This window comes from Chlamydotis macqueenii, chromosome 4, assembly GCF_036417535.1.
Source record: "Chlamydotis macqueenii isolate bChlMac1 chromosome 4, bChlMac1.mat, whole genome shotgun sequence".
NCBI classification, from domain to species: Eukaryota; Metazoa; Chordata; class Aves; order Otidiformes; family Otididae; genus Chlamydotis; species Chlamydotis macqueenii.
The window spans coordinates 3,164,749-3,183,071 of NC_141559.1; the positions used below are offsets into that span (position 1 = coordinate 3,164,749).

The window sequence follows — 18,323 nt, forward strand, 5'->3', positions numbered from 1 at the left end:
ATAGCTGTGAATAGAACGATGTGCCAAGATATCTTTTCCAAATTTATCGTGTGTGATTAAGTGAGAATCACTTAACTCTCACTATTGTTTTAGGTCCTAAAAAAGTACCCCTGATTTTACAGCTGGGGCTTAAGACAGTTTTTTCAACAGTGGGATGTCTTCCAGGGTTTGGAAGACTAAACCAGCAATTTTCAAATTATAATCCACAGATTACTGGGAATGCTTGCTGTTCAGCTTTTATCCAGCTGTTAAATCACATTAAAATGGCTAAAAATACACAAAATACTTTCCTAATTTCCCATATTGCTTTATGGCAATTGCTTTAGTGCTGCAGGGACGTTCTGTAATTCCGAACAGCTAAAGATCCAGTCGTCCACTGGATAATCTCTCTCCAAACCTGTGATTCATGAACGGGAGATGTTTGCGATTCCCTGACGTAACCTCTTTTTTGAGGTGGGATTAATGGAACAAGATGATAATGATAATAAACATCACACATCAGTGGTGTGTCAGGCAAATAGGTCACGGTAAATCCCTGGAATTACTGTCGGGACGGCGGAGCAGCCTGCCACCTACTGTCTTGCATCCGAGTTTTCCTTATCAACATGTTTTTTTTAATTAAAAGAACAGGCAGGGAGCGTGTTACTTGGACACAGACCTTTACACCTGTGCTGTACTGACAAGCATTATTAAAAAAAAATAGAAAAGGGCTCTTCTTAAAAGACATAGTTCTTAAAAGAGAGATGTCAGTGTAAAACCTTTACCGCAAACATCTGCCTTTCTCTCCTGGAATTTTTCAGAAGGGATTCACACCTTTGCATGTGGCGGCCAAGTACGGGAGCCTGGAAGTGGCCAAACTCCTGCTGCAGCGTCGTGCCTCTCCCGATTCAGCTGGCAAGGTACTGCTGAGAAAGAAAAAGAAAAAAAAAAAAGAAAGTGAGCAGTGTTTTGCATCCTTCCTTAGGAAAGCCCTGTGTAAAACACACAGGTGAAAGAAGGCTGCGGCTGCTTTCGCGGGGTTGCTTCGGCTTTGTGAGGGTCACATTCCCCCAAGGGCGATGGTTACGTGCGCTGGTTGTGGAAACTGCGCTACCGAGCGTCTCGGGTTTGGGTCCCCGGCAGGAGGCCGCGCGGCTCTGAGGGCAGAGATATCTCTGTGGCTCAGGAAGCGCCGGTTCCATTAAGCTGTCCAAACTGTCGTGGCTAAACATGGCGGCAAGGCCTGGTTTCCCCACCCTGTGCTGTGGGGGCTGCTTAGCGTGGGCTCAGGGGAGGCAGAAACCAGGCCTGTGGCCGCCAGCAGCCCAAACTCACTCTCCTCCACCGCTTCTCCCACACTAACGGCGAGGTGAGGGCCTTGCCCTCCGCCCCTTGCTCTTCCCCGCCCCGGTCACTTCAGGCACTAACGGCTTCGTAACGCGCTCCCCGCCCTAACGCCGTAACCACCCTTGCAGAACGGCCTCACCCCGCTCCACGTGGCGGCCCATTACGACAACCAGAAGGTGGCAATGCTGCTGCTGGAGAAGGGCGCCTCCCCTCACGCCACGGCCAAGGTGAGAGCTCCCGGGGGTGGGAACGGGGTGGTCACAGGGTGACCGAGTTGCTGAGCTGGGGTCCTGAGAAGGACTTGGATGTGTTGGTGGATGAGAAGCTCAACATGAGCCGGCAATGTGCACTCGCATCCCAGAAAACCAACAGCATCCTGGGCTGCATCCCCAGCAGCGTGGCCAGCAGGTCGAGGGAGGGGATTCTGCCCCTCTGCTCCGCTCTGGTGAGACCCCCCTGCAGCGCTGTGTCCAGCTCTGGAGCCCCCAACATAAGAATGATGTGGACCTGTTGGAGCGAGTCCAGAGGAGGCCACAAAGATGGCCAGAGGGCTGGAGCACCTCTGCTGTGAGGACAGGCTGAGAGAGCTGGGGCTGTTCAGCCTGGACAAGAGGAAGCTCCGGGAGACCTTATAGTGGCCTTCCACTACCTAAAGGGGGCCTACAGGAAAGACGGGGAGGGATTTTTGGCAAGGGCATGGAGTGATAGGACAAGGGATGATGGCTTTAAACTGGAAGAGGGCAGATTTAGATGGGACATAAGGGAGAAATTCTTCCCTGTGAGGTGGTGAAGCAGTGGCCCAGGGTTCCCAGAGAGGTGGTGGATGCCCCATCCCTGGAAACATTCCAGGCCAGGTTGGACGGGGCTCTGAGCAACCTGATCCTGTTGGAGATGGCCCTGCTCCTTGCAGGGGGGTTGGACTGGGTGGTCTTGAAAGGTCCCTTCCAGCCCAAACCATTCCATGTTTCTATGAAATATGTACGTGTATGTACATACGCGTGCATCTCTCTCAGCCCATTTTATGTGTGTGAGCTTTAGGCACAGCTGGAAGCCACTTCAATGTTATTCAATGTTGGAAATGCTGTGCGTATTCCGACCACGCGTACGGAGCATTCATTCCGGGTTAGGAGCAGAGCCATGCTACCCCTGTTAGGCAAAGGCTACAAAAAGGGGAAAATAGTGAGCGTATCGGTGCTGATGTCAGAACGTTCTGCCCCGCGTGAGGCTGCTGTTGTATGTGCTGCCAAAACCCACGACCCCTCTGTTAAGGGATTGCGCCAGAGCTGTTGCTTCCGTTGCGGTGCATGGGGAGCAGCACCAACTACAGCTGGATACAGCAGGGTGGTTTGGTAGAGCTCCGTTTTGGAAAAAAACACAGACCAACCAACCAAACATCTCCAGAGGGACCGTCCGCTGGAACTACTTTTCCCCCCAGTACATTGTAAAACAGCTAAAGGTGGGCAGTTGTTTTAATTCCAGAAAGCCTCACTAATGCCGTTCTGCTTTGGTGAAGTTGCTCAGGAAAACATTCCTCCCTGTTGCTGTTTCCAGCCAGTGCCGTGACTGACACACGTCTCAAAATTCCATATGCGCACACACCTCTACCACCCACACGCTCCAGAAAAGCATAATGCCACGAAGAGTGCATCGCTCATCCCAGAGCGTGCCACTCATCCGTCAAAAGTGAACGTTTACGACGTAGGTTATTCCAAGTGTAGGTGTCAAACTCGAGGTAGGTTGAAGGTATCAGCCGAACGGTCCTGGCCACCCCAGCGAGGGCTGGCTTTGTTCTGGCTTAGGTGGCTAAAATAACAGACGGACCAAGCAACGCAACAGCAGGGCCATGTGGGACACGTCTGGCCTTGAAAATTTAATCAACTCTCGTCTCCAGTAATAAGGGCTAACATAAAATAATCCTGTTTTGTGGTGTCTGGGTTCTTAGGCTCACGTGGCTGTTGCGTTAACTTCATTCTCTTTTTGTTTCCTGGCTGGTGTTAGAACGGATACACCCCTCTGCACATTGCTGCCAAGAAAAATCAGATGCAGATAGCTACCACTCTGTTGAACTATGGGGCTGAGACCAACATTTTGACCAAGCAAGGAGTCACCCCGCTTCATCTGGCCTCCCAAGAAGGTCACACCGACATGGTGACCTTGCTTTTGGAGAAAGGATCCAACATCCATGTGGCAACAAAGGTAACGTGCGACCGGAGACAAAGTGCTGTGGGTGGGAGTACCCAGTAAAATGCAAAACGCAGTGTGGGAATGATGTCACGGTGTCAGGAATTCTCAGCTTCGCTTCCCTACAGACATATTTGTGAGTCTGCAGAAGTGACAGCAGGTGGGTGAACCGTGAAAGTGAGAAGAGGACTGGCAGATGGATCGACCAGTTAACTTCTATCATGTAATTAATAGGTGCACTGGGTAACGCATAGGAGGAGCTACAGCTCTTCACCGAGATCGGAGGAAGATGATGTAGGACCTGGCTGCGGCAGAGAGGTTGCCAGAGGAAAGGCAGACCAAGAGAAAATTGTTTCTCAGCATTCAGGAAGGCAGGAGAGCAGCATTTTTGTTGTGCTGCAACCTTGCCATCTCTTCGCACGTGCTCCAGAAGTTTTACGTTAGATGCTAAGGAAGAGGAATGTAAAATTCTGCAGTTTGTGGGTCCGTGGGTAGATTTAACAACATGTGTCAGAAACGTGAGAGCTACAGTCGAAAATAGTTCCGTGCTTTTGCTAGCAAAGGCGCTTTTCCTCATACATTTGCCCTTCAGCCTTCTTTTCAAGTGGAAGGCATTGGCGGTATCTGGCAAATAACGAAACGACGTTATCAGCCGAGCAGTGAGTGAGAGCAATCCTATGGAGGACCTTTCCAATGGTTTTGATTTCTTGTGGTGATTGTACATGCCAGCTTCTTCATAGAAAACAGGTTCCTCAAAAAAGCCCCGTTACTGTAGATCTTCGTAGGGCACCAGATTTGTCCAGGTATACGTCAGCCTTACTGACTTAACATCAAAAGCCTGCAGCTTTTGTCCATCCAGGTCAGAAGAGAAGGCTCAGGTCTCTCGTGGCCTGGCATTAATGTGTGATGCTACCCAACCAGTGAGAGACAAGGTGATTTTCATTTCTCCTACTAAATCTGTTCCCTGCCTTTTCACAGGCTGGTCCTGTGTGCGTGGCCACGGTGAGCTCGGAGTTAAAGGCTGATCCATTTCCTTGGCACCTTTGAAAGGGATCTATTTCTGGAGTTTTCTTCGTTCTGACTCGTGCCTGCAGTTGTCAAGGTTCCCTTTCCTGTCTGAGGAGCGGGAAGCGCAGTAACTGTGCTTCTCTAATTTATTAATGGGCTCCCCAGCTTCCCAAGCAACGTTATTGTGTAAAACCCGAGCGTGATTGTTGACGCCTGAAAGTTTTACTCTGTCGTTATGGTGATGTAGTTGCTTTGGAGCTGTTTGTCAGCCAGAACAGGAGAAACATCAACTCCACTTTGTTTTTAAAAAAACGCCCATACTTGGACGCTGTAGTTAGGATCTCTTCATGTTTTAAAGATGAGAAAGTGGGAAAGTCTGGATTTCTTTCCTCGTGTCAAGTAGGTTTTATTCTTATTTTTATCTTTATTTATTTCTTTTGTATATTCCTCCTCCAGACTGGACTGACGTCCTTACACCTTGCAGCTCAAGAGGATAAAGTGAACGTAGCTGAAATACTCACCAAACACGGTGCGAACCAAGATGCTCAGACCAAGGTAAATCACGGAGCGGCTGCTGTCTCCAGTGTGCCGGGGGATGCTGCCGTGGTAAAAGGGATGTTCCACTGAGCTTGCAGTTTTACTTCTTTCTTCTCTTCTTGTAGCTTGGTTACACACCTTTAATTGTGGCGTGTCACTATGGGAACATCAAAATGGTGAATTTTCTTCTCAAGCAGGGAGCAAATGTCAACGCAAAAACAAAGGTAAAGAATTTTTCATGGCTTGCTCTTGCTCTTTATTGTAAACGTGGTAACCAAGTGCTGTGAATGCATTCCGTAGGTGCCTTTTCACTCAGAAACGGTAATTATTGCGTGGTAGGAGTCAGTGCGTGGTGATTCCTGGCTGTAGTGGATGCTTTCTCTCTGCTACAACTCATTGTGAAGTCTTCACAAAAGAGAAACCAGATGACTCTTGGGGTGTATGAAAAAAGGAAACAGAGAATCAGTTTCCTTGGTTGGTTTTGTTTTTTTCTTTTCTTTTTACTTGCAAGCTAGGAAATGCAAGCTCGTTTCTGATCTCGTTTACACATGGTTTATACCAGTGTAATACCGGTGTGCTGCCAAGCTGGTAAGTAACAATTCAGACGCTTTGAGGGTGACGCCAGGTTCTTTCCAGTCTGCTGGGAGAAGAGTGGGAGGAATTACTGCTGAGAAAAGTGTGGGTGGTACGGCTTTGGGAGAGGAAGCAGCTGCGGTGGGGGAATGCGGTTTGTTGAAGACAGGTTTGGGGGGTTTTTGAGGGGAATTTGGGTACGCTGTCACTGACCAGTTGTGGATAGCCAAAGTTTGAAAGGAATCCACTGACTTCGGCAGTTTCTTCTAGTGTTCACTGGTGGGCACAGCAGCTGAACGCGGTGCATTTTATAGCAAGAGTTGGATGTCTCCTGAGTGCACACAGAGAGGCTCTGGTGGCAGCAACGGCGCGTTGCGTCCCAGATATCATCATGTCGTCCTTATCAGAAAGAGAAGGCCAACGCAGGAGCTGCAGGGCTTCGGCTTAGCTAAAGCTGGCCTCAGGCGATAGCTAGCGACTAGCTTCAGACTGGATGGCTTGGCATCACCGTGAAGTCCACTGGTATTGCCAGTGAGATGCTTAGCGTCTGTAAGATCCACGGGCTCGTGGTCCGCCCGTCCCTCTGGCCCCAGCTGGGAGCTGTGGGCTGGATTCATTTCTCAGGGTAGCACTATTTCATCACGGCGCCGTGCGGTAAGAAACAGCAAAGTAAATAAATAAAAGATGCTGGCCCCTCCCTCGTGAGATCACTCCAAATGAATGGGCAGAACGCAGGGATTCCAGAAGAACAGGCAACGCTGCTAGAAAAACAGCTGATAAGAATTAATAAAGCAGACACTAGCGGAATCCAAACGATAGCTGCCAAGACATTCGGCTGAGGTATTTGGAGGCTAACTAAAGGGGCAGACATACTTGTGTCTTTAGTATTGGGTCTCACTCTGTCTCTAAGGGGCCACTGGGCCGGATTCTGACGCCATTTCCCCAGATATTTCACTTATTTAGTATAATTTCATTCAAGTCAGCAAGTTTCTAAGAGAGTGTGGGGCAGTGGTCCTCCAAAATCCCACACCCAGGGACCGATAAAAATACTGGCAACCTGTCAACTGGAACCGTGCACTCCGTTTAAAGAGCAAATCCATCCTGGCTGGATTCAGGACAGGCGTGTTAAAGAAATAGCAACCTCTGGTGCAGCTTGCTCTTTAACTGGAGAAAGCCTGCGTGATGCTTCGTGCCATCTGCGGTGAGAAATGATAGGGCTGAATCCTGGTTTTGGAGGACTGCACTGGTATTCAAGTAAAGATAGCGAATTGACTTTGCACGACAACCTACAGAAAAATCTTCCTTCAGTTTCTTAGTAGTTGGTGCATGCAGTAAGAGCTGTAACAGTTCTGACCATCACTCTTTAATTAGTAGTAGGAAGCATTACTTGGCGTCTATTCGTTTGCAAAAGGAGATGACTCTCGGAGCGTGTCTTTCAGAGCCTGCCCCCAGGCTTTACATAAGTGTACAGTGAGATCAACTTGTGCTTTCTTCCAGTTTATTCTCTGCTTGCTTTCAAAGCCAATTGCAAATAATTTTGTAAATGAATTGCCTGGCTGGACTCGCACAATACCGGCTCGGATCGAGCAGCTGAAGGACTCTTTGGTTGTGTTTCTGTATTGTGTAACACTAGTGTGAGTCACTGGAGCAGAGAAGGGTACGGAGCTGAGCGCGTTTATTAATACCGACGTCGTGTGCGTGTTTTGAAGTGCAATTACAGCTTGGTCAAGCCTTTGGAAGACAAAGTAAAGCTGTAATTGATTGACATTTGTAATAGGTGTAGCTGTTAGCCCTTTTTCAGAGCAAATAGTCTGGAATCACTGCTGTTAAAAATGAAATATTATTTAAATTGGCTCAGATATTTTAAAGGCAAATCCTGGGGCTTCCATAGAAAACAAAGATGTGAGAGGGAGAAAAATGTTCTCTGCCTCAGCCGTGATTCTGCGTCCTTAGCACGTCGCTTTGACTTTACTGTTCCTCATTGTTCCTTGCTCTGATTTAGGAAATAAGGAATTATCTGTTTTTCCAGAGATTGCTTATATTGTGAGATGAAAGATGATTGGTGAATAAGAATGTTATCTTCCTTTATCTTTTCGTTAATCTGGGGAAGGAGTATTATTATTACTGAAGATTTATTATCTTTGGGTCGATGGATGGCATGATTTCTGTGAAATGTCTCAAAAGGAGCAGAAGGAAGCAAAGTGAAGTGTCTAATCCTAATTACCGGTGGTTGTTGTTCTTTCTTTGTTTGCTTTCATCGTAACCTCCGTGGACAACAGAATGGGTACACCCCTCTTCACCAAGCTGCTCAACAAGGCCACACTCACATCATTAACGTTCTTCTCCAACACGGGGCCAAGCCCAACGCCATCACCACGGTAAGTCCGGGCAGTGCCACTGGGAGCTTGTTTCCCTGGACAATTCTTTTCTTTCCTCTCTTAGGGCTGGAGAGAGAGCCTTTGTTTTGGTGAAAGTATTCCTGATACAGCTGGTTCTCAGATGCTTAAATGTAACTTCCTCGTCTTTTTCTTGTCTTCTTAAGGTAGTTCAGGTCAGATCTACCTCATTGCGCGCTGAGCTACACGTGAGGTGGTTTCTGGTGATAGCTAGCTGTGCTCTGCTTGTTCAGTTGCGCTCTGCCTCAACACTTTCATCTGTAAATTCTTATCTCAATAAGGATTTTTCTATAAAAATTAAGAAGAAATCAGAACCTGGGCTTTTTTGGAAGATTTAGACCCAAATTTCTCTCCCTGTATCCGCTGGATCAGTTTCAGGTTCTTACTGAGTTCACCGATGTTAATGTCTCCTCAAAGGCCGTCAGTAACCTCTGGCACAGCTCCTTCTCCGCAGTCAGCCAGGAATGCAACTGTCCTATTTCATGTTGATGTTGTTATTAGTCACCTCTAATTGGGCAATCTTTAAAACGCAGCCAGGATGTCCAAAACTCGTGTCATTCCCCAGAGTGGATCGGGTTTCTGTGTACATGTATTGTGCGTGCTTAAATCGGTGCTGGCGCCCTGTTTGGTCCTGGAATGATCACGTGGAGTGATCTTTTGTGAAGTTATCCAAAATAGCAACTTATGCACCAGTTCATCCAGCGAGAGACCGTTGTCGTCAGCTTCGGGGGCTGTAGGTACTGTAGGGCGTATTCAACCAAAGGTCTCTTGCTGTCAGTTCCTCACGCTGGGACTGTCCTGTCCAAATCTAACCCAGTCCAAGCAGGGTCTCAAGGATGTGTCCTTACTGCACGGTGTGTGTGCTTTCTCAAGTACTAGGTCTGTTCTGGTCCACACACAGCAGCCTCTAGCTTCAGGTAAGAGAGCATTTCAACCTGAGACGTCTGGCAGGGGGATACGGGAGTGGAATACGAGCAGTTAACGTGCAAGTGACAGAAACAGTTGAATTATTTGGACGCTAATCTGTTCATTTTGTGCTGCTGAGCCACAAACGCTGTGTTGCTCCAGGGCTGCTGAGCTAGACTTAATACAGAAGAACTTAAATTGCAGATAACCAAAGCCAGTGCTGAGGTATTGAGAAGCCCTCCGGCTGATACCCTGCGCGCAGTGCCGCGGTGTCGCCAGAGAAATCATTTCAGTGCGAAGAGCAGTGCGGTGGCTTTCCGTGATTCCCCCAGTAGGCCAGCATGCTCTCCTCTGGTTCGGTGCGAAATAACATAAACCACTTCTGGGTAGGGCTCTTCACAAAGAATCGTGGAACACCCCCCTCCCTCCCCTCCCCACGCTGAGTGACACGGGGACCGTGGACTGCCGGTGTTCTGGGTGGTGAAATGGAGATCAACGGGCTTAAGTTATCATTTTAGTGTCCCTTCGGTGAGTGGCACATCTGTATATCATAGGTATTTACACTGCAAATAAACTCATTTAAATGGAAATTAGTTCCCCAAATCCAAGCCTCATGCAGGTTGTTTTTGTGTTGGTTGAATCGTTGGCTTTTGTGTACTTTTACTGGACATACATTTTTGGTGTAAGGAAGTGTATGTGGACAGTACAGCTGTGATCTCGTATTCCCCAGAGAGGGAATTGTGCCTGATAAAGATTTAACAGTTCCAACTGGAAGTGAAACTGCAACGTTTCAAAATATTATTTTTTTTTTAGAAGGGTGTTTCTGATGTAGAGCCGTTCATGCAAAATAAAACACGGACTTCTGCAGGCAGGACGTGTTCTGGATCGTGAAATCCGAGCGCTGAAGGGTTAAGCCATACAGCGCTGGCTGGTTTAGGAGAGCAGGCAGATGTAAGTGTGTTGTGTTACCATGGCAATCGGGGCTATAGTCTTAAAGAAGTTACAAAGACCGAGTCAGATGTAACGGTACGAAAAAAAAAGCAGTGATTTTCCTAGGCTGCGCCTTGTTTTGGATGGAAATGCTGGCTCATGCAGCGTTGAGAGTGATCTCATTGGTTCGCATCACAGTCCTCCCTCTCACTGCGCGCTCTCGCTCTCCCCTTCCCTCTTTTCTCTCCAGAATGGGAACACTGCCCTGGCTATCGCGCGGCGGCTGGGGTACATCTCGGTGGTCGACACGCTGAAGGTTGTCACGGAGGAGATTACCACCACCACGACTGTGAGTTGCAGATCGCTACAATGTCTCTCTTCTTTATTCAGGACGTTGTCTGCCCCCTCTTCCCTCGCACTCTCTCCTTTCTGTATTTGCTGGGTTTAGCCCCCCCTTGCTGCTGGATTTTTGCAGAAGTGCTACAGTGCTTTCAGGCTTTTGAGCGTGTGGAAGTGCGTGCAGCGCAACAGGCTGCGCTGAGCTGGGTGACAAAACCTGCCTGCGTACAGACGGAAAAGAACCGTTTGAAAGCAGAGTAAAACTTTTTCCTAGACGCGGGTCTGAGCTGCAAACCCAAACTTGCCAGAAGTTTGTGCCTTGTGGTTTAGGTCGTGTCCTGTTGCTCTGTTTCTCTTTTCACCTCTCATTTTTAGTCTGTCCTTACGTTTCCGCGCTTCTCACGCCTACGGAGGCTCAACCATTGCAGCACAGCGAGCTTCGCAGCGTTTGGACTGTACCGGCCGTGGACTGGTGCCAGGCTTAGCGAAGCTCCCTTGATGGCTCTGAATCACATCCATCTTTTTTTTTTTTTTTTTTTTTTTTTTTTGACTCAAGTCACTTTCAGTTCAAATAGATCCTGGTTTTTTTCCAAACTATGAAAGAATCTTCCCTCATGTGCTCAGTCCTCTGCGCTGTTGGGAGTCTGTATTTTGACTTTTGGGAGGAGTGTGTGCTGAACATCAGCAAGGTGGTACTGTTGGTTTAAGCCTGGAAAAACTGATGTCTTCTGACACTCTGGGAAGATTTTACCTCCCATCTGAAATATTTGAGCAGGTAGGAAGGGAGAACATGAGAACTGGTGCATCATTTAAGAAATTAATTGTAATTTAAATTTCCATTATTGTATTTTATCTGGAAACACTGTTGTAAGGGCAGGCTTTTTTTTTTTTTTTTAATGCAAGAAAGAATAGCAGTCAATAAAATCAGATCTAACTGTCATTTAGGAGCTCAGAGCCATAAAAATCCACAGATTTCTTAAAAGATGCCACTACTCAATCAAGGAGAGAGTTAGAGGAAGGGAAGAAATCCAACGTCTCTTGTAAAGAAATGGGAAAATAATTTTGGTTTTGTCCCGTCCTGACAGCAGGTCTCACTGATACTAACCGAGGAAGATGAAATAAAAGTAGCATGGCATAAGGTTACAAATAGAGTGAGCCATCATTTATTAATGACTTCCAAAGATCAGGCTGAGTCAGGTTTGGCAAGGAATTTCAGAGTAATTCCAGAAGTCTCTTAATGAAGACTGCATGCTTTTGTTGTTATTTATTTTGTGTTCTTGTTTAATCATAGGGCACGTCACACGTGTACGTGCGTAAATAGATACATATATATCTGTTCAGAGATGTAGAAAAATAAAACCTAGGTAAAATTTTTTGAGAAACTAGCTCTTTCCAAAAGTATATTTTTTGGTCTCAGATGACACCACCTCTGTGCTGTGTCCTGGCACGCTTTTCCCATTTATGCCTGAGGTAAGCTGTAACTTCCCTTCAGTCGTAAAGCATCGCGCTGTGGAGCCTTGCACCGTCTCATCCCTGAGTCTTAGATGCTTTGTAATAATAGGGATTGCACGATGAACAGGCACCGGCGAGTTATTTACTTTGGGTAAATGTTTCTTTAAACTTTGAGGGTAATGGATTTTTTCTGCCAGACACCCGGGTTTAGGACTGAATCAAATGCTGAACTGGTCTTGTGTAGTTGACCTCTACTGCTTGCGTATAAGAGAAATCTGACATCTTGAACTGTGTGTACAAAGCACCGCTCGCAAACGTCAGGTGGGAACCCTTGGTAAACTCAGCAGATTTTTCAGCTTTCAATTTGTCTGAGTCTTGTACCTTAGGGATGCAGAGAATAAAAGCCTCTGGTGGTGGTGACCATGGTGGGGAACGTTGATTAAACGTTATTTAGAACAAGTCCAAAAACGGAGGGATAAATAAGAGGCACTCACAGGCACTCCCTGCAGTAAAGTTCTCCAGATGGTGAGGTTGGTGTTGCCAAACCGGAACACAGCGTTTAGCGCTGAAAAAAAAGGTGCTGTCACCATAGCTACTTCATTCTCAGAGGCTGTAGCTGAGCGATGCGGGGAGGATGTTAGACAGGGCCATGCTTTATTGATATTCGAGTCACTGGCACTCAAGATGAGGAAAAGATCTCCAGTGCCAAAGGCTTTGGTCTAACTTTGAACAAATTCTCCTCTTGCTGGCGTTAGTGTCATTATTAGCGGAGCCACGTGAATATAAAGCAAGAGAGAGAATAACGTGAGCTTATTTTTACTCACAGATTAGAGGTGAGTTGGAAATAAATGAGAATAAGGTTTGCCATGCAAATGGCCTTAGAGTGAAAGACTTAAATACAGAAGCCCAAAGTAAAGCACATAACTGAGACGTGGCCTCCCGACGTCCCTCCCCGCGCCAAAGGGACACATCTGCTCCGACATCCCTTACAGGGCGACAGCGATAGGTGTGGCACCCCGCCGCAGCTCCCCAGTTCGGCTGGCTTGGCCGCAGGTGGGGATGGAGCCAGGGAAATATTTATTTTTCTGTTGTGACTGAGGCCGCTCTGGTCACTGCTCTTTTTGAAGTCCTTGGCGTTTTTGTCTCCTGTACAGTAACACGCTGAAGGGTTCCCTGCAGGGAACTTTTTCACACCTTGCACTTCCTCATCTCTTCCTCCAGTGTGCATCTTGATGCTAAAAGGGCGTCCCCATTCATGATTCAGCATCCTGAACATCTTCTGTTTCCTCCTGGAAGTAATTTATTAAGATAAAGTCATATTAAAAAATAAAAATCTTCGTGTTCTACTACTCTGTGCTCTCAAACAGTGTCCTCCCAGCACTCCTCGGTCCACGCTTCCCTTATATCACAATATTTTAAGCTTTTAGGTGCACAAAATATATCAGAGTCTTCAAATAACTTTTTCCCCTGATGTGTACGTGATTTGGGGGAATATACATGATTTATCAAAATGATATCGTTAATATGCAGTGTAGTCACTTTTGAGGGAGGAAGAAATGTTTCAAGTGATCTGTGTAAATCCTTTGCATCTTTTTTTAGTTTAACAATTTCACATCATTCATAACTTCATTTCCAAATGCTTTACAATTTAATAATTTCCAGATGTCACATACAACTTTCTGAAGCTCTTCTGTAGACATTACCTAATTCACTGAAAAAGCATCTTGGAAACATTGAGCTGAATTGTTCTACATGCACAATTTATAAATAAATTTGCTGAGAGCTCCCTTCTTCTCCCTTCTTCTCCCTTCTTCTCCCTTCTCCCTTCTTCTCCCTTCTTCTCCCTTCTTCTCCCTTCTTCTCCCTTCTTCTCCCTTCTTCTCCCTTCTTCTCCCTTCTTCTCCCTTCTTCTCCCTTCTTCTCCCTTCTTCTCCCTTCTCTTCCTCTGACTAGCTCATTATCTCTATTTTTTTTTTACTTTCCTGTCAGAATAAATGTTACCTTATACAGCGCTGAGGGTAGGAGCTTCTGGAGTAAAGATGAAAAATCAAGTTAGGGGAAGAGCAAACACGCTCTAAAATGTCTCAGCAGATCTCGCTGCTGTTGCAAATTCCCTGCTGTAGACATTGTTTCTTCTTTTGGTGTTTAATTTGAGGACTGGTGATTCTCTCTTTGCAGACTGTAACAGAGAAGCACAAGCTAAATGTCCCCGAGACGATGACCGAGGTCCTGGATGTTTCAGATGAAGAAGGTGAGCAACTTTGCTGTGTTCCTGTTCCGTATCGCTCAGGACACCCGTAATACAGGCTCAGGGGAGCTGCTTAAGTACTTGGACATCTTCATTTTGCGGTGCTTGAAGTAAAGTTCTGTGTAATGCCCTTTTTTTACTGATGATGTCATTATGGCATTCGAATAAAGATGCCAAAAGTTGACCCAACCCCAAACCCTGGACCCCTACATCTTTTTCGGAAAAAGCTTGTCTGGACCAAATCAACAAATGAGAACATTTTCTGACTCCAGATTTTAAAATTTTGGTGTAGAGCTGTCCCAAAGCTGGGTTTGATTTCACCCATAAAGAGGAAATCGAGCAATGAATTTTTTTTGATCAGCGCTACCTATTTCAGATCCACGCTGTCTTACACAAACATTGGTGTAAGACCACGCATAAGGTGGAAAGCGAGGAGGCCATTCCTCTGAGGGAGCTTTTGGCGCGCACAGATCACGGGTACACACGGCACGAGATAAAGTAGCAACATGCCGGTCACTGGGGCACTTTTGGTTGTACGCACAGACAGGAGGCGTCCATTGCACCGCTTAGCTCGGTCCCAAGAAGATTTCTGTGAACTTCTGGAGGGGTTGATAAAGTACTGGGGTTTTCTGCAACAGAGAATTAAGGAAATAGCTTAAAAACATCCCTTTCTAAAACTTCACAGATGACTTCTTGTAAATTTTAATCACAGTGGCATCTGAAACGTGTACACACATTTGCAAGAATTTTCTAAGATCTTTTTTACTCTTGGCAGTGTTAGTTAATTACAGTATCTAACATATGCCATTTTATGGTGATTATTATTATTTCATGCAAATAATTTGTAGAGTGACTCATTTCAAAAATTCCTAGGGATTCAGGAACACAGGTTACAAGGTTGGGTTTTTTTCCTTTCACAAAGAGCACAAATGCACTTGTGGTTTCAAACGGCACTGGAAGTTAATGTTCTTAAACTGCCTGTATTGCCTTTTGAAATGGGATTTTTGCTGATTAATGAGTTACACTCTTGAGACGTTTAGGCTCCAGGTACTACTTTTTTTTTCTTAATGCTTGCAAAGCTGCACGTGAAAGCAAACAAGTGTGGTACGAAAGAAATTATTTTCTGCTTCATCATGATCTGTGAAATTATTTCTCTCCGGCATGTTTTTTCTACATTTTCTCTGTTTGAAAAACATTCAATACTTAATTATTGTGCTAAATGGCCCGTAAATTGCTTATAGCCCTAAGTGCACTTTGTTGGTTTTTCTCCCGATTTTTTGAACTCCCATTTAACCGTCTTTAAATCCACGAAGCCCGGCATGTCTTTCTGCTCCCACAGGATTCACGCAGGGCTTTCCTTTTTCTCAAACCCCTTTCTGTGTTGTACAGCCTTTAAACACTCTGATGATGAGCGCTTCAGCGATGGCGAGGCATTTAGTGGCACGGGTGCTGCTAGCAGGAGCTGGTGGAGTAAGGCTTGCAAGCTTTCTCTTTTTGCTTAACTCAGATTGTTTGCTGTGGGTTTTGTGTGGAAGCGACGTGATTTTGCTTAATCTGGGTGCCTAACCCTGCTCTGTTTGACGCGTGACTGGGCGTGCGGTTCCTGAAAGGTGGGAGGAAGAAGGGCAGCCAGAAAAATCCAAGATTTATTACTTGTAGCTTGAATACGCTGGCAGAATTTGTGGCCATCCAGCATGACTAACGCTCTCCAGTGCTTTGAATTCCCATTTTCTGCTTTTCTGTTACCGGCTGACACCTACTCTTCGTCAGCAGCCAGCGGACACGGCGTAGGTGCTGTGGGAGCAGGTTGGTCACCGTTAAAGCGTGTCAGGCCGTTGTCCTCCTAAAATCTGGTTCTGTAGGCCAAACAGTCAGGATGTCGCGAAAATTCCTAACGGGAATGGTACTTGTCACAGGAATGTCCCGTCTTAGCAGTGTAAAATAAAATAATCCATCAAATAGGTCAGCCTGGTGAGTAACGTCCTGCTCTGTAGCCTATTTTGAAAGACTTTAAATGGACTGAGAGTGCCACTAATTCTCTCTCAGCATTTTTATGCTTAGCAATTGTATTATTATTTAGAATTCTTTACCTTTTATTGTACTTGAAAAAAACAAATCTTCCCCTTGAGCAGAATCAGATTATATTTTGTAATTTAAAATTGCATTTAATATTTTTTTAAATTAGATTACTAGATTTTAGATGATACGTATCGAAGTTAAGTACAGAAGCAAGAGCGTGTTGTCAGGAAAAGAGAAACACCCGTGCCAATAACAGAGCAGATGAAAATGGATTCGTGAGCTGTTGTGCAAGGATCAAGGAAGAAGTGGAAAAAAGGAAACTTCACAGGCTAGCAAAAACATGATAATAGAAAAATCCTGCTTCATCTGCTGTAAGCCTGTTATGAGGTCCTACCTGTATCAGATGCTCTGTGGCATTAATGAATCTGTCCTGCTTTGTGAGCATCAGGGCCAAAGATGGATCAGCCCAAATTTATTACGCGGTTTATTCATACACCACAGAAATACACGCGTGCACGTGGGTGTTCCTGCTGCTTTCTCTGTACTGTAGTCTGTGATGTGGTTTCTGAAACGCTTTGCGTGGTTTGAATTGTGCTAAAAATGTGCGTTTTTATCGTTGTATCTGGCTTAGCTGCCCATAGCGCTACAAACTTTGGTTCCTGTAAAGGTGTTGCCACAAAAGCGATTAGCACCTGCGGGACCGTTACGGCAGTAATTCCTGCGAAGCATCTTGTGCAGTGTCATCTACAGAGTCAGTGAAGTTAAGCAGAAGATGTTTCTGTTAGGGCTGAGTCAGTGCAGACACACAGGAAGACCTAGAAGAAGGCAGGAACCTTTTTTAGTGAATTGAGGAGCGTGTTGCTGCTCCTCTGTACTCATTCCACGTGTCCTTTTTGTGGCGAAAGAGCTGTCCAAACTGCCGATGGTTTATCTTTGTGACTCCCGTCTGGGCTAGTACGGTAAGCACAGTGCTCTATAGAGAGGTTACAAGACCAACCAGCAAAGCAGGTTGAAGAGGTCTCTTTTTTGTCTGTTTGGGTCTCCTCATCTTCTGCTCTATTTCCAGTCCAGTTAATTTTCAAAAGCTCTGGTTTCACTCTCTCTTTGAGACTAAGTTCAGGCTGCTGCAAGAAGTTGTCGTAGCTCTAACCGCATTTTCCCACATCCTCCATTATGTCAGCACAAATGTTTCACCATGTGGTGAACCAACCCAGAGAACTGATCTCTCTGAAAATTAATCTCTCTGTTTGTTTGGACAAGTTATTTTTTGACCAAACTACTTTTCCAGGCAGAAGGGAGTAGAAAGGCTGAAGTAGAGTGGCACTTAGAAGACTTCTCAGCATGACAGTATGTGGCAATGACCTTCAAAGGCTTCTGTGGCTTAGGGAGGTAGGGATAGTTTCATAGAATCCTAGAATGATTACAATTGGAAAAGACCCCTAAGATCATCAAGTCCAACCATCAACCCAGCACCACCATCTCCACTAAAACATGTCCCAGAGTGCTACGTCTACACGTTTTTTGAACACCTCCAGGGATGGTGACTCCACCACTTCCTTGGGCAGCCTGTTCCAACGCTTGACCACTCTTTCAGTAAAGACATTTTTCTTAATATCCAACCTAAACCTCCCCTGCTGCAACTTGAGGCCATTTCTTCTCATCCTATCACAAGTTATTTGGGAGAAGACACCAACACCCACCTTGCTACAGCCTCCTTTCAGGCAGTTGTAGAGAGCAATGAGGTCTCCCCTCAGCCTCCTCTTCTCCAGACTGAACAATCCCAGTTCCCTCAGCCGCTCCTCATCAGACTTGTTCTGGTCCAGGCCTAAAAAGGCAGGGTTTTTACTCTTTGTTACCTAGATCCAACGTAACAACTTTGTAAATACCGTAGCAGCCACCTGTGAAACACTGGAATTCATTTTGCAGCAGGTTAATTTGTGAGAAAAGAAACTTCAGGCATCTTCCCCTCCCTGCAGATCCTGGAGGATAAACATACAGATTTTATTCTTTTAATTTGCTTCATCTCTGTCCTTCTGCAAGTGCTGCATTGAGCTGCCAGTAGCTGGCATGATGATTCATTTTAAGTCATATATCAATATCTGAAAGTCTGCATGAAGCCGTACCTGAAACGCTGCTTTCCTGACTGGCTGAAAATAAAGAAATTTAAAGCATTAGCCACACTGTAATTTGGGAAAACTTCTAGTGGGGGGCGGAGGGGCATTAGGTAGAGGATTGACTTTAGGGAAGTGAAGTGTCCAAGGGAAGTGTCAGAGAAACTCTGCATTATACATTCTTTTAAAGATGCTTCAGGACATACATATTCCATAAAAAATTGTGCTTGCCATAGCTGTCCCTCCTCCATCTGTTATTTTTAAGGAGCAGCACTTATGTGGGGAGCTGTAGACTTA

At 45.8% G+C, this 18,323-nt stretch overlaps 1 protein-coding gene across 7 annotated transcripts in view; it reads left to right on the forward strand.

Annotated features, from left to right (window-relative positions):
• ANK2 (ankyrin 2) overlaps nucleotides 1-18,323 on the forward strand; it is a 289,370-nt gene that overhangs the window by 208,719 nt on the left and 62,328 nt on the right. For 6 of the 7 annotated variants that reach the window (XM_086746523.1, XM_086746525.1, XM_086746528.1 and 3 more), the window contains 8 exons: nucleotides 801-899; nucleotides 1,455-1,553; nucleotides 3,325-3,522; nucleotides 4,972-5,070; nucleotides 5,178-5,276; nucleotides 7,905-8,003; nucleotides 10,108-10,206; nucleotides 13,827-13,899. In XM_086746523.1, coding sequence (XP_086602649.1) covers nucleotides 801-899; nucleotides 1,455-1,553; nucleotides 3,325-3,522; nucleotides 4,972-5,070; nucleotides 5,178-5,276; nucleotides 7,905-8,003; nucleotides 10,108-10,206; nucleotides 13,827-13,899 — 865 coding nt within the window. The remainder of the gene's footprint in view (nucleotides 1-800; nucleotides 900-1,454; nucleotides 1,554-3,324; nucleotides 3,523-4,971; nucleotides 5,071-5,177; nucleotides 5,277-7,904; nucleotides 8,004-10,107; nucleotides 10,207-13,826; nucleotides 13,900-18,323) is intronic. The other variant, XM_086746526.1, reaches the window with a different exon arrangement.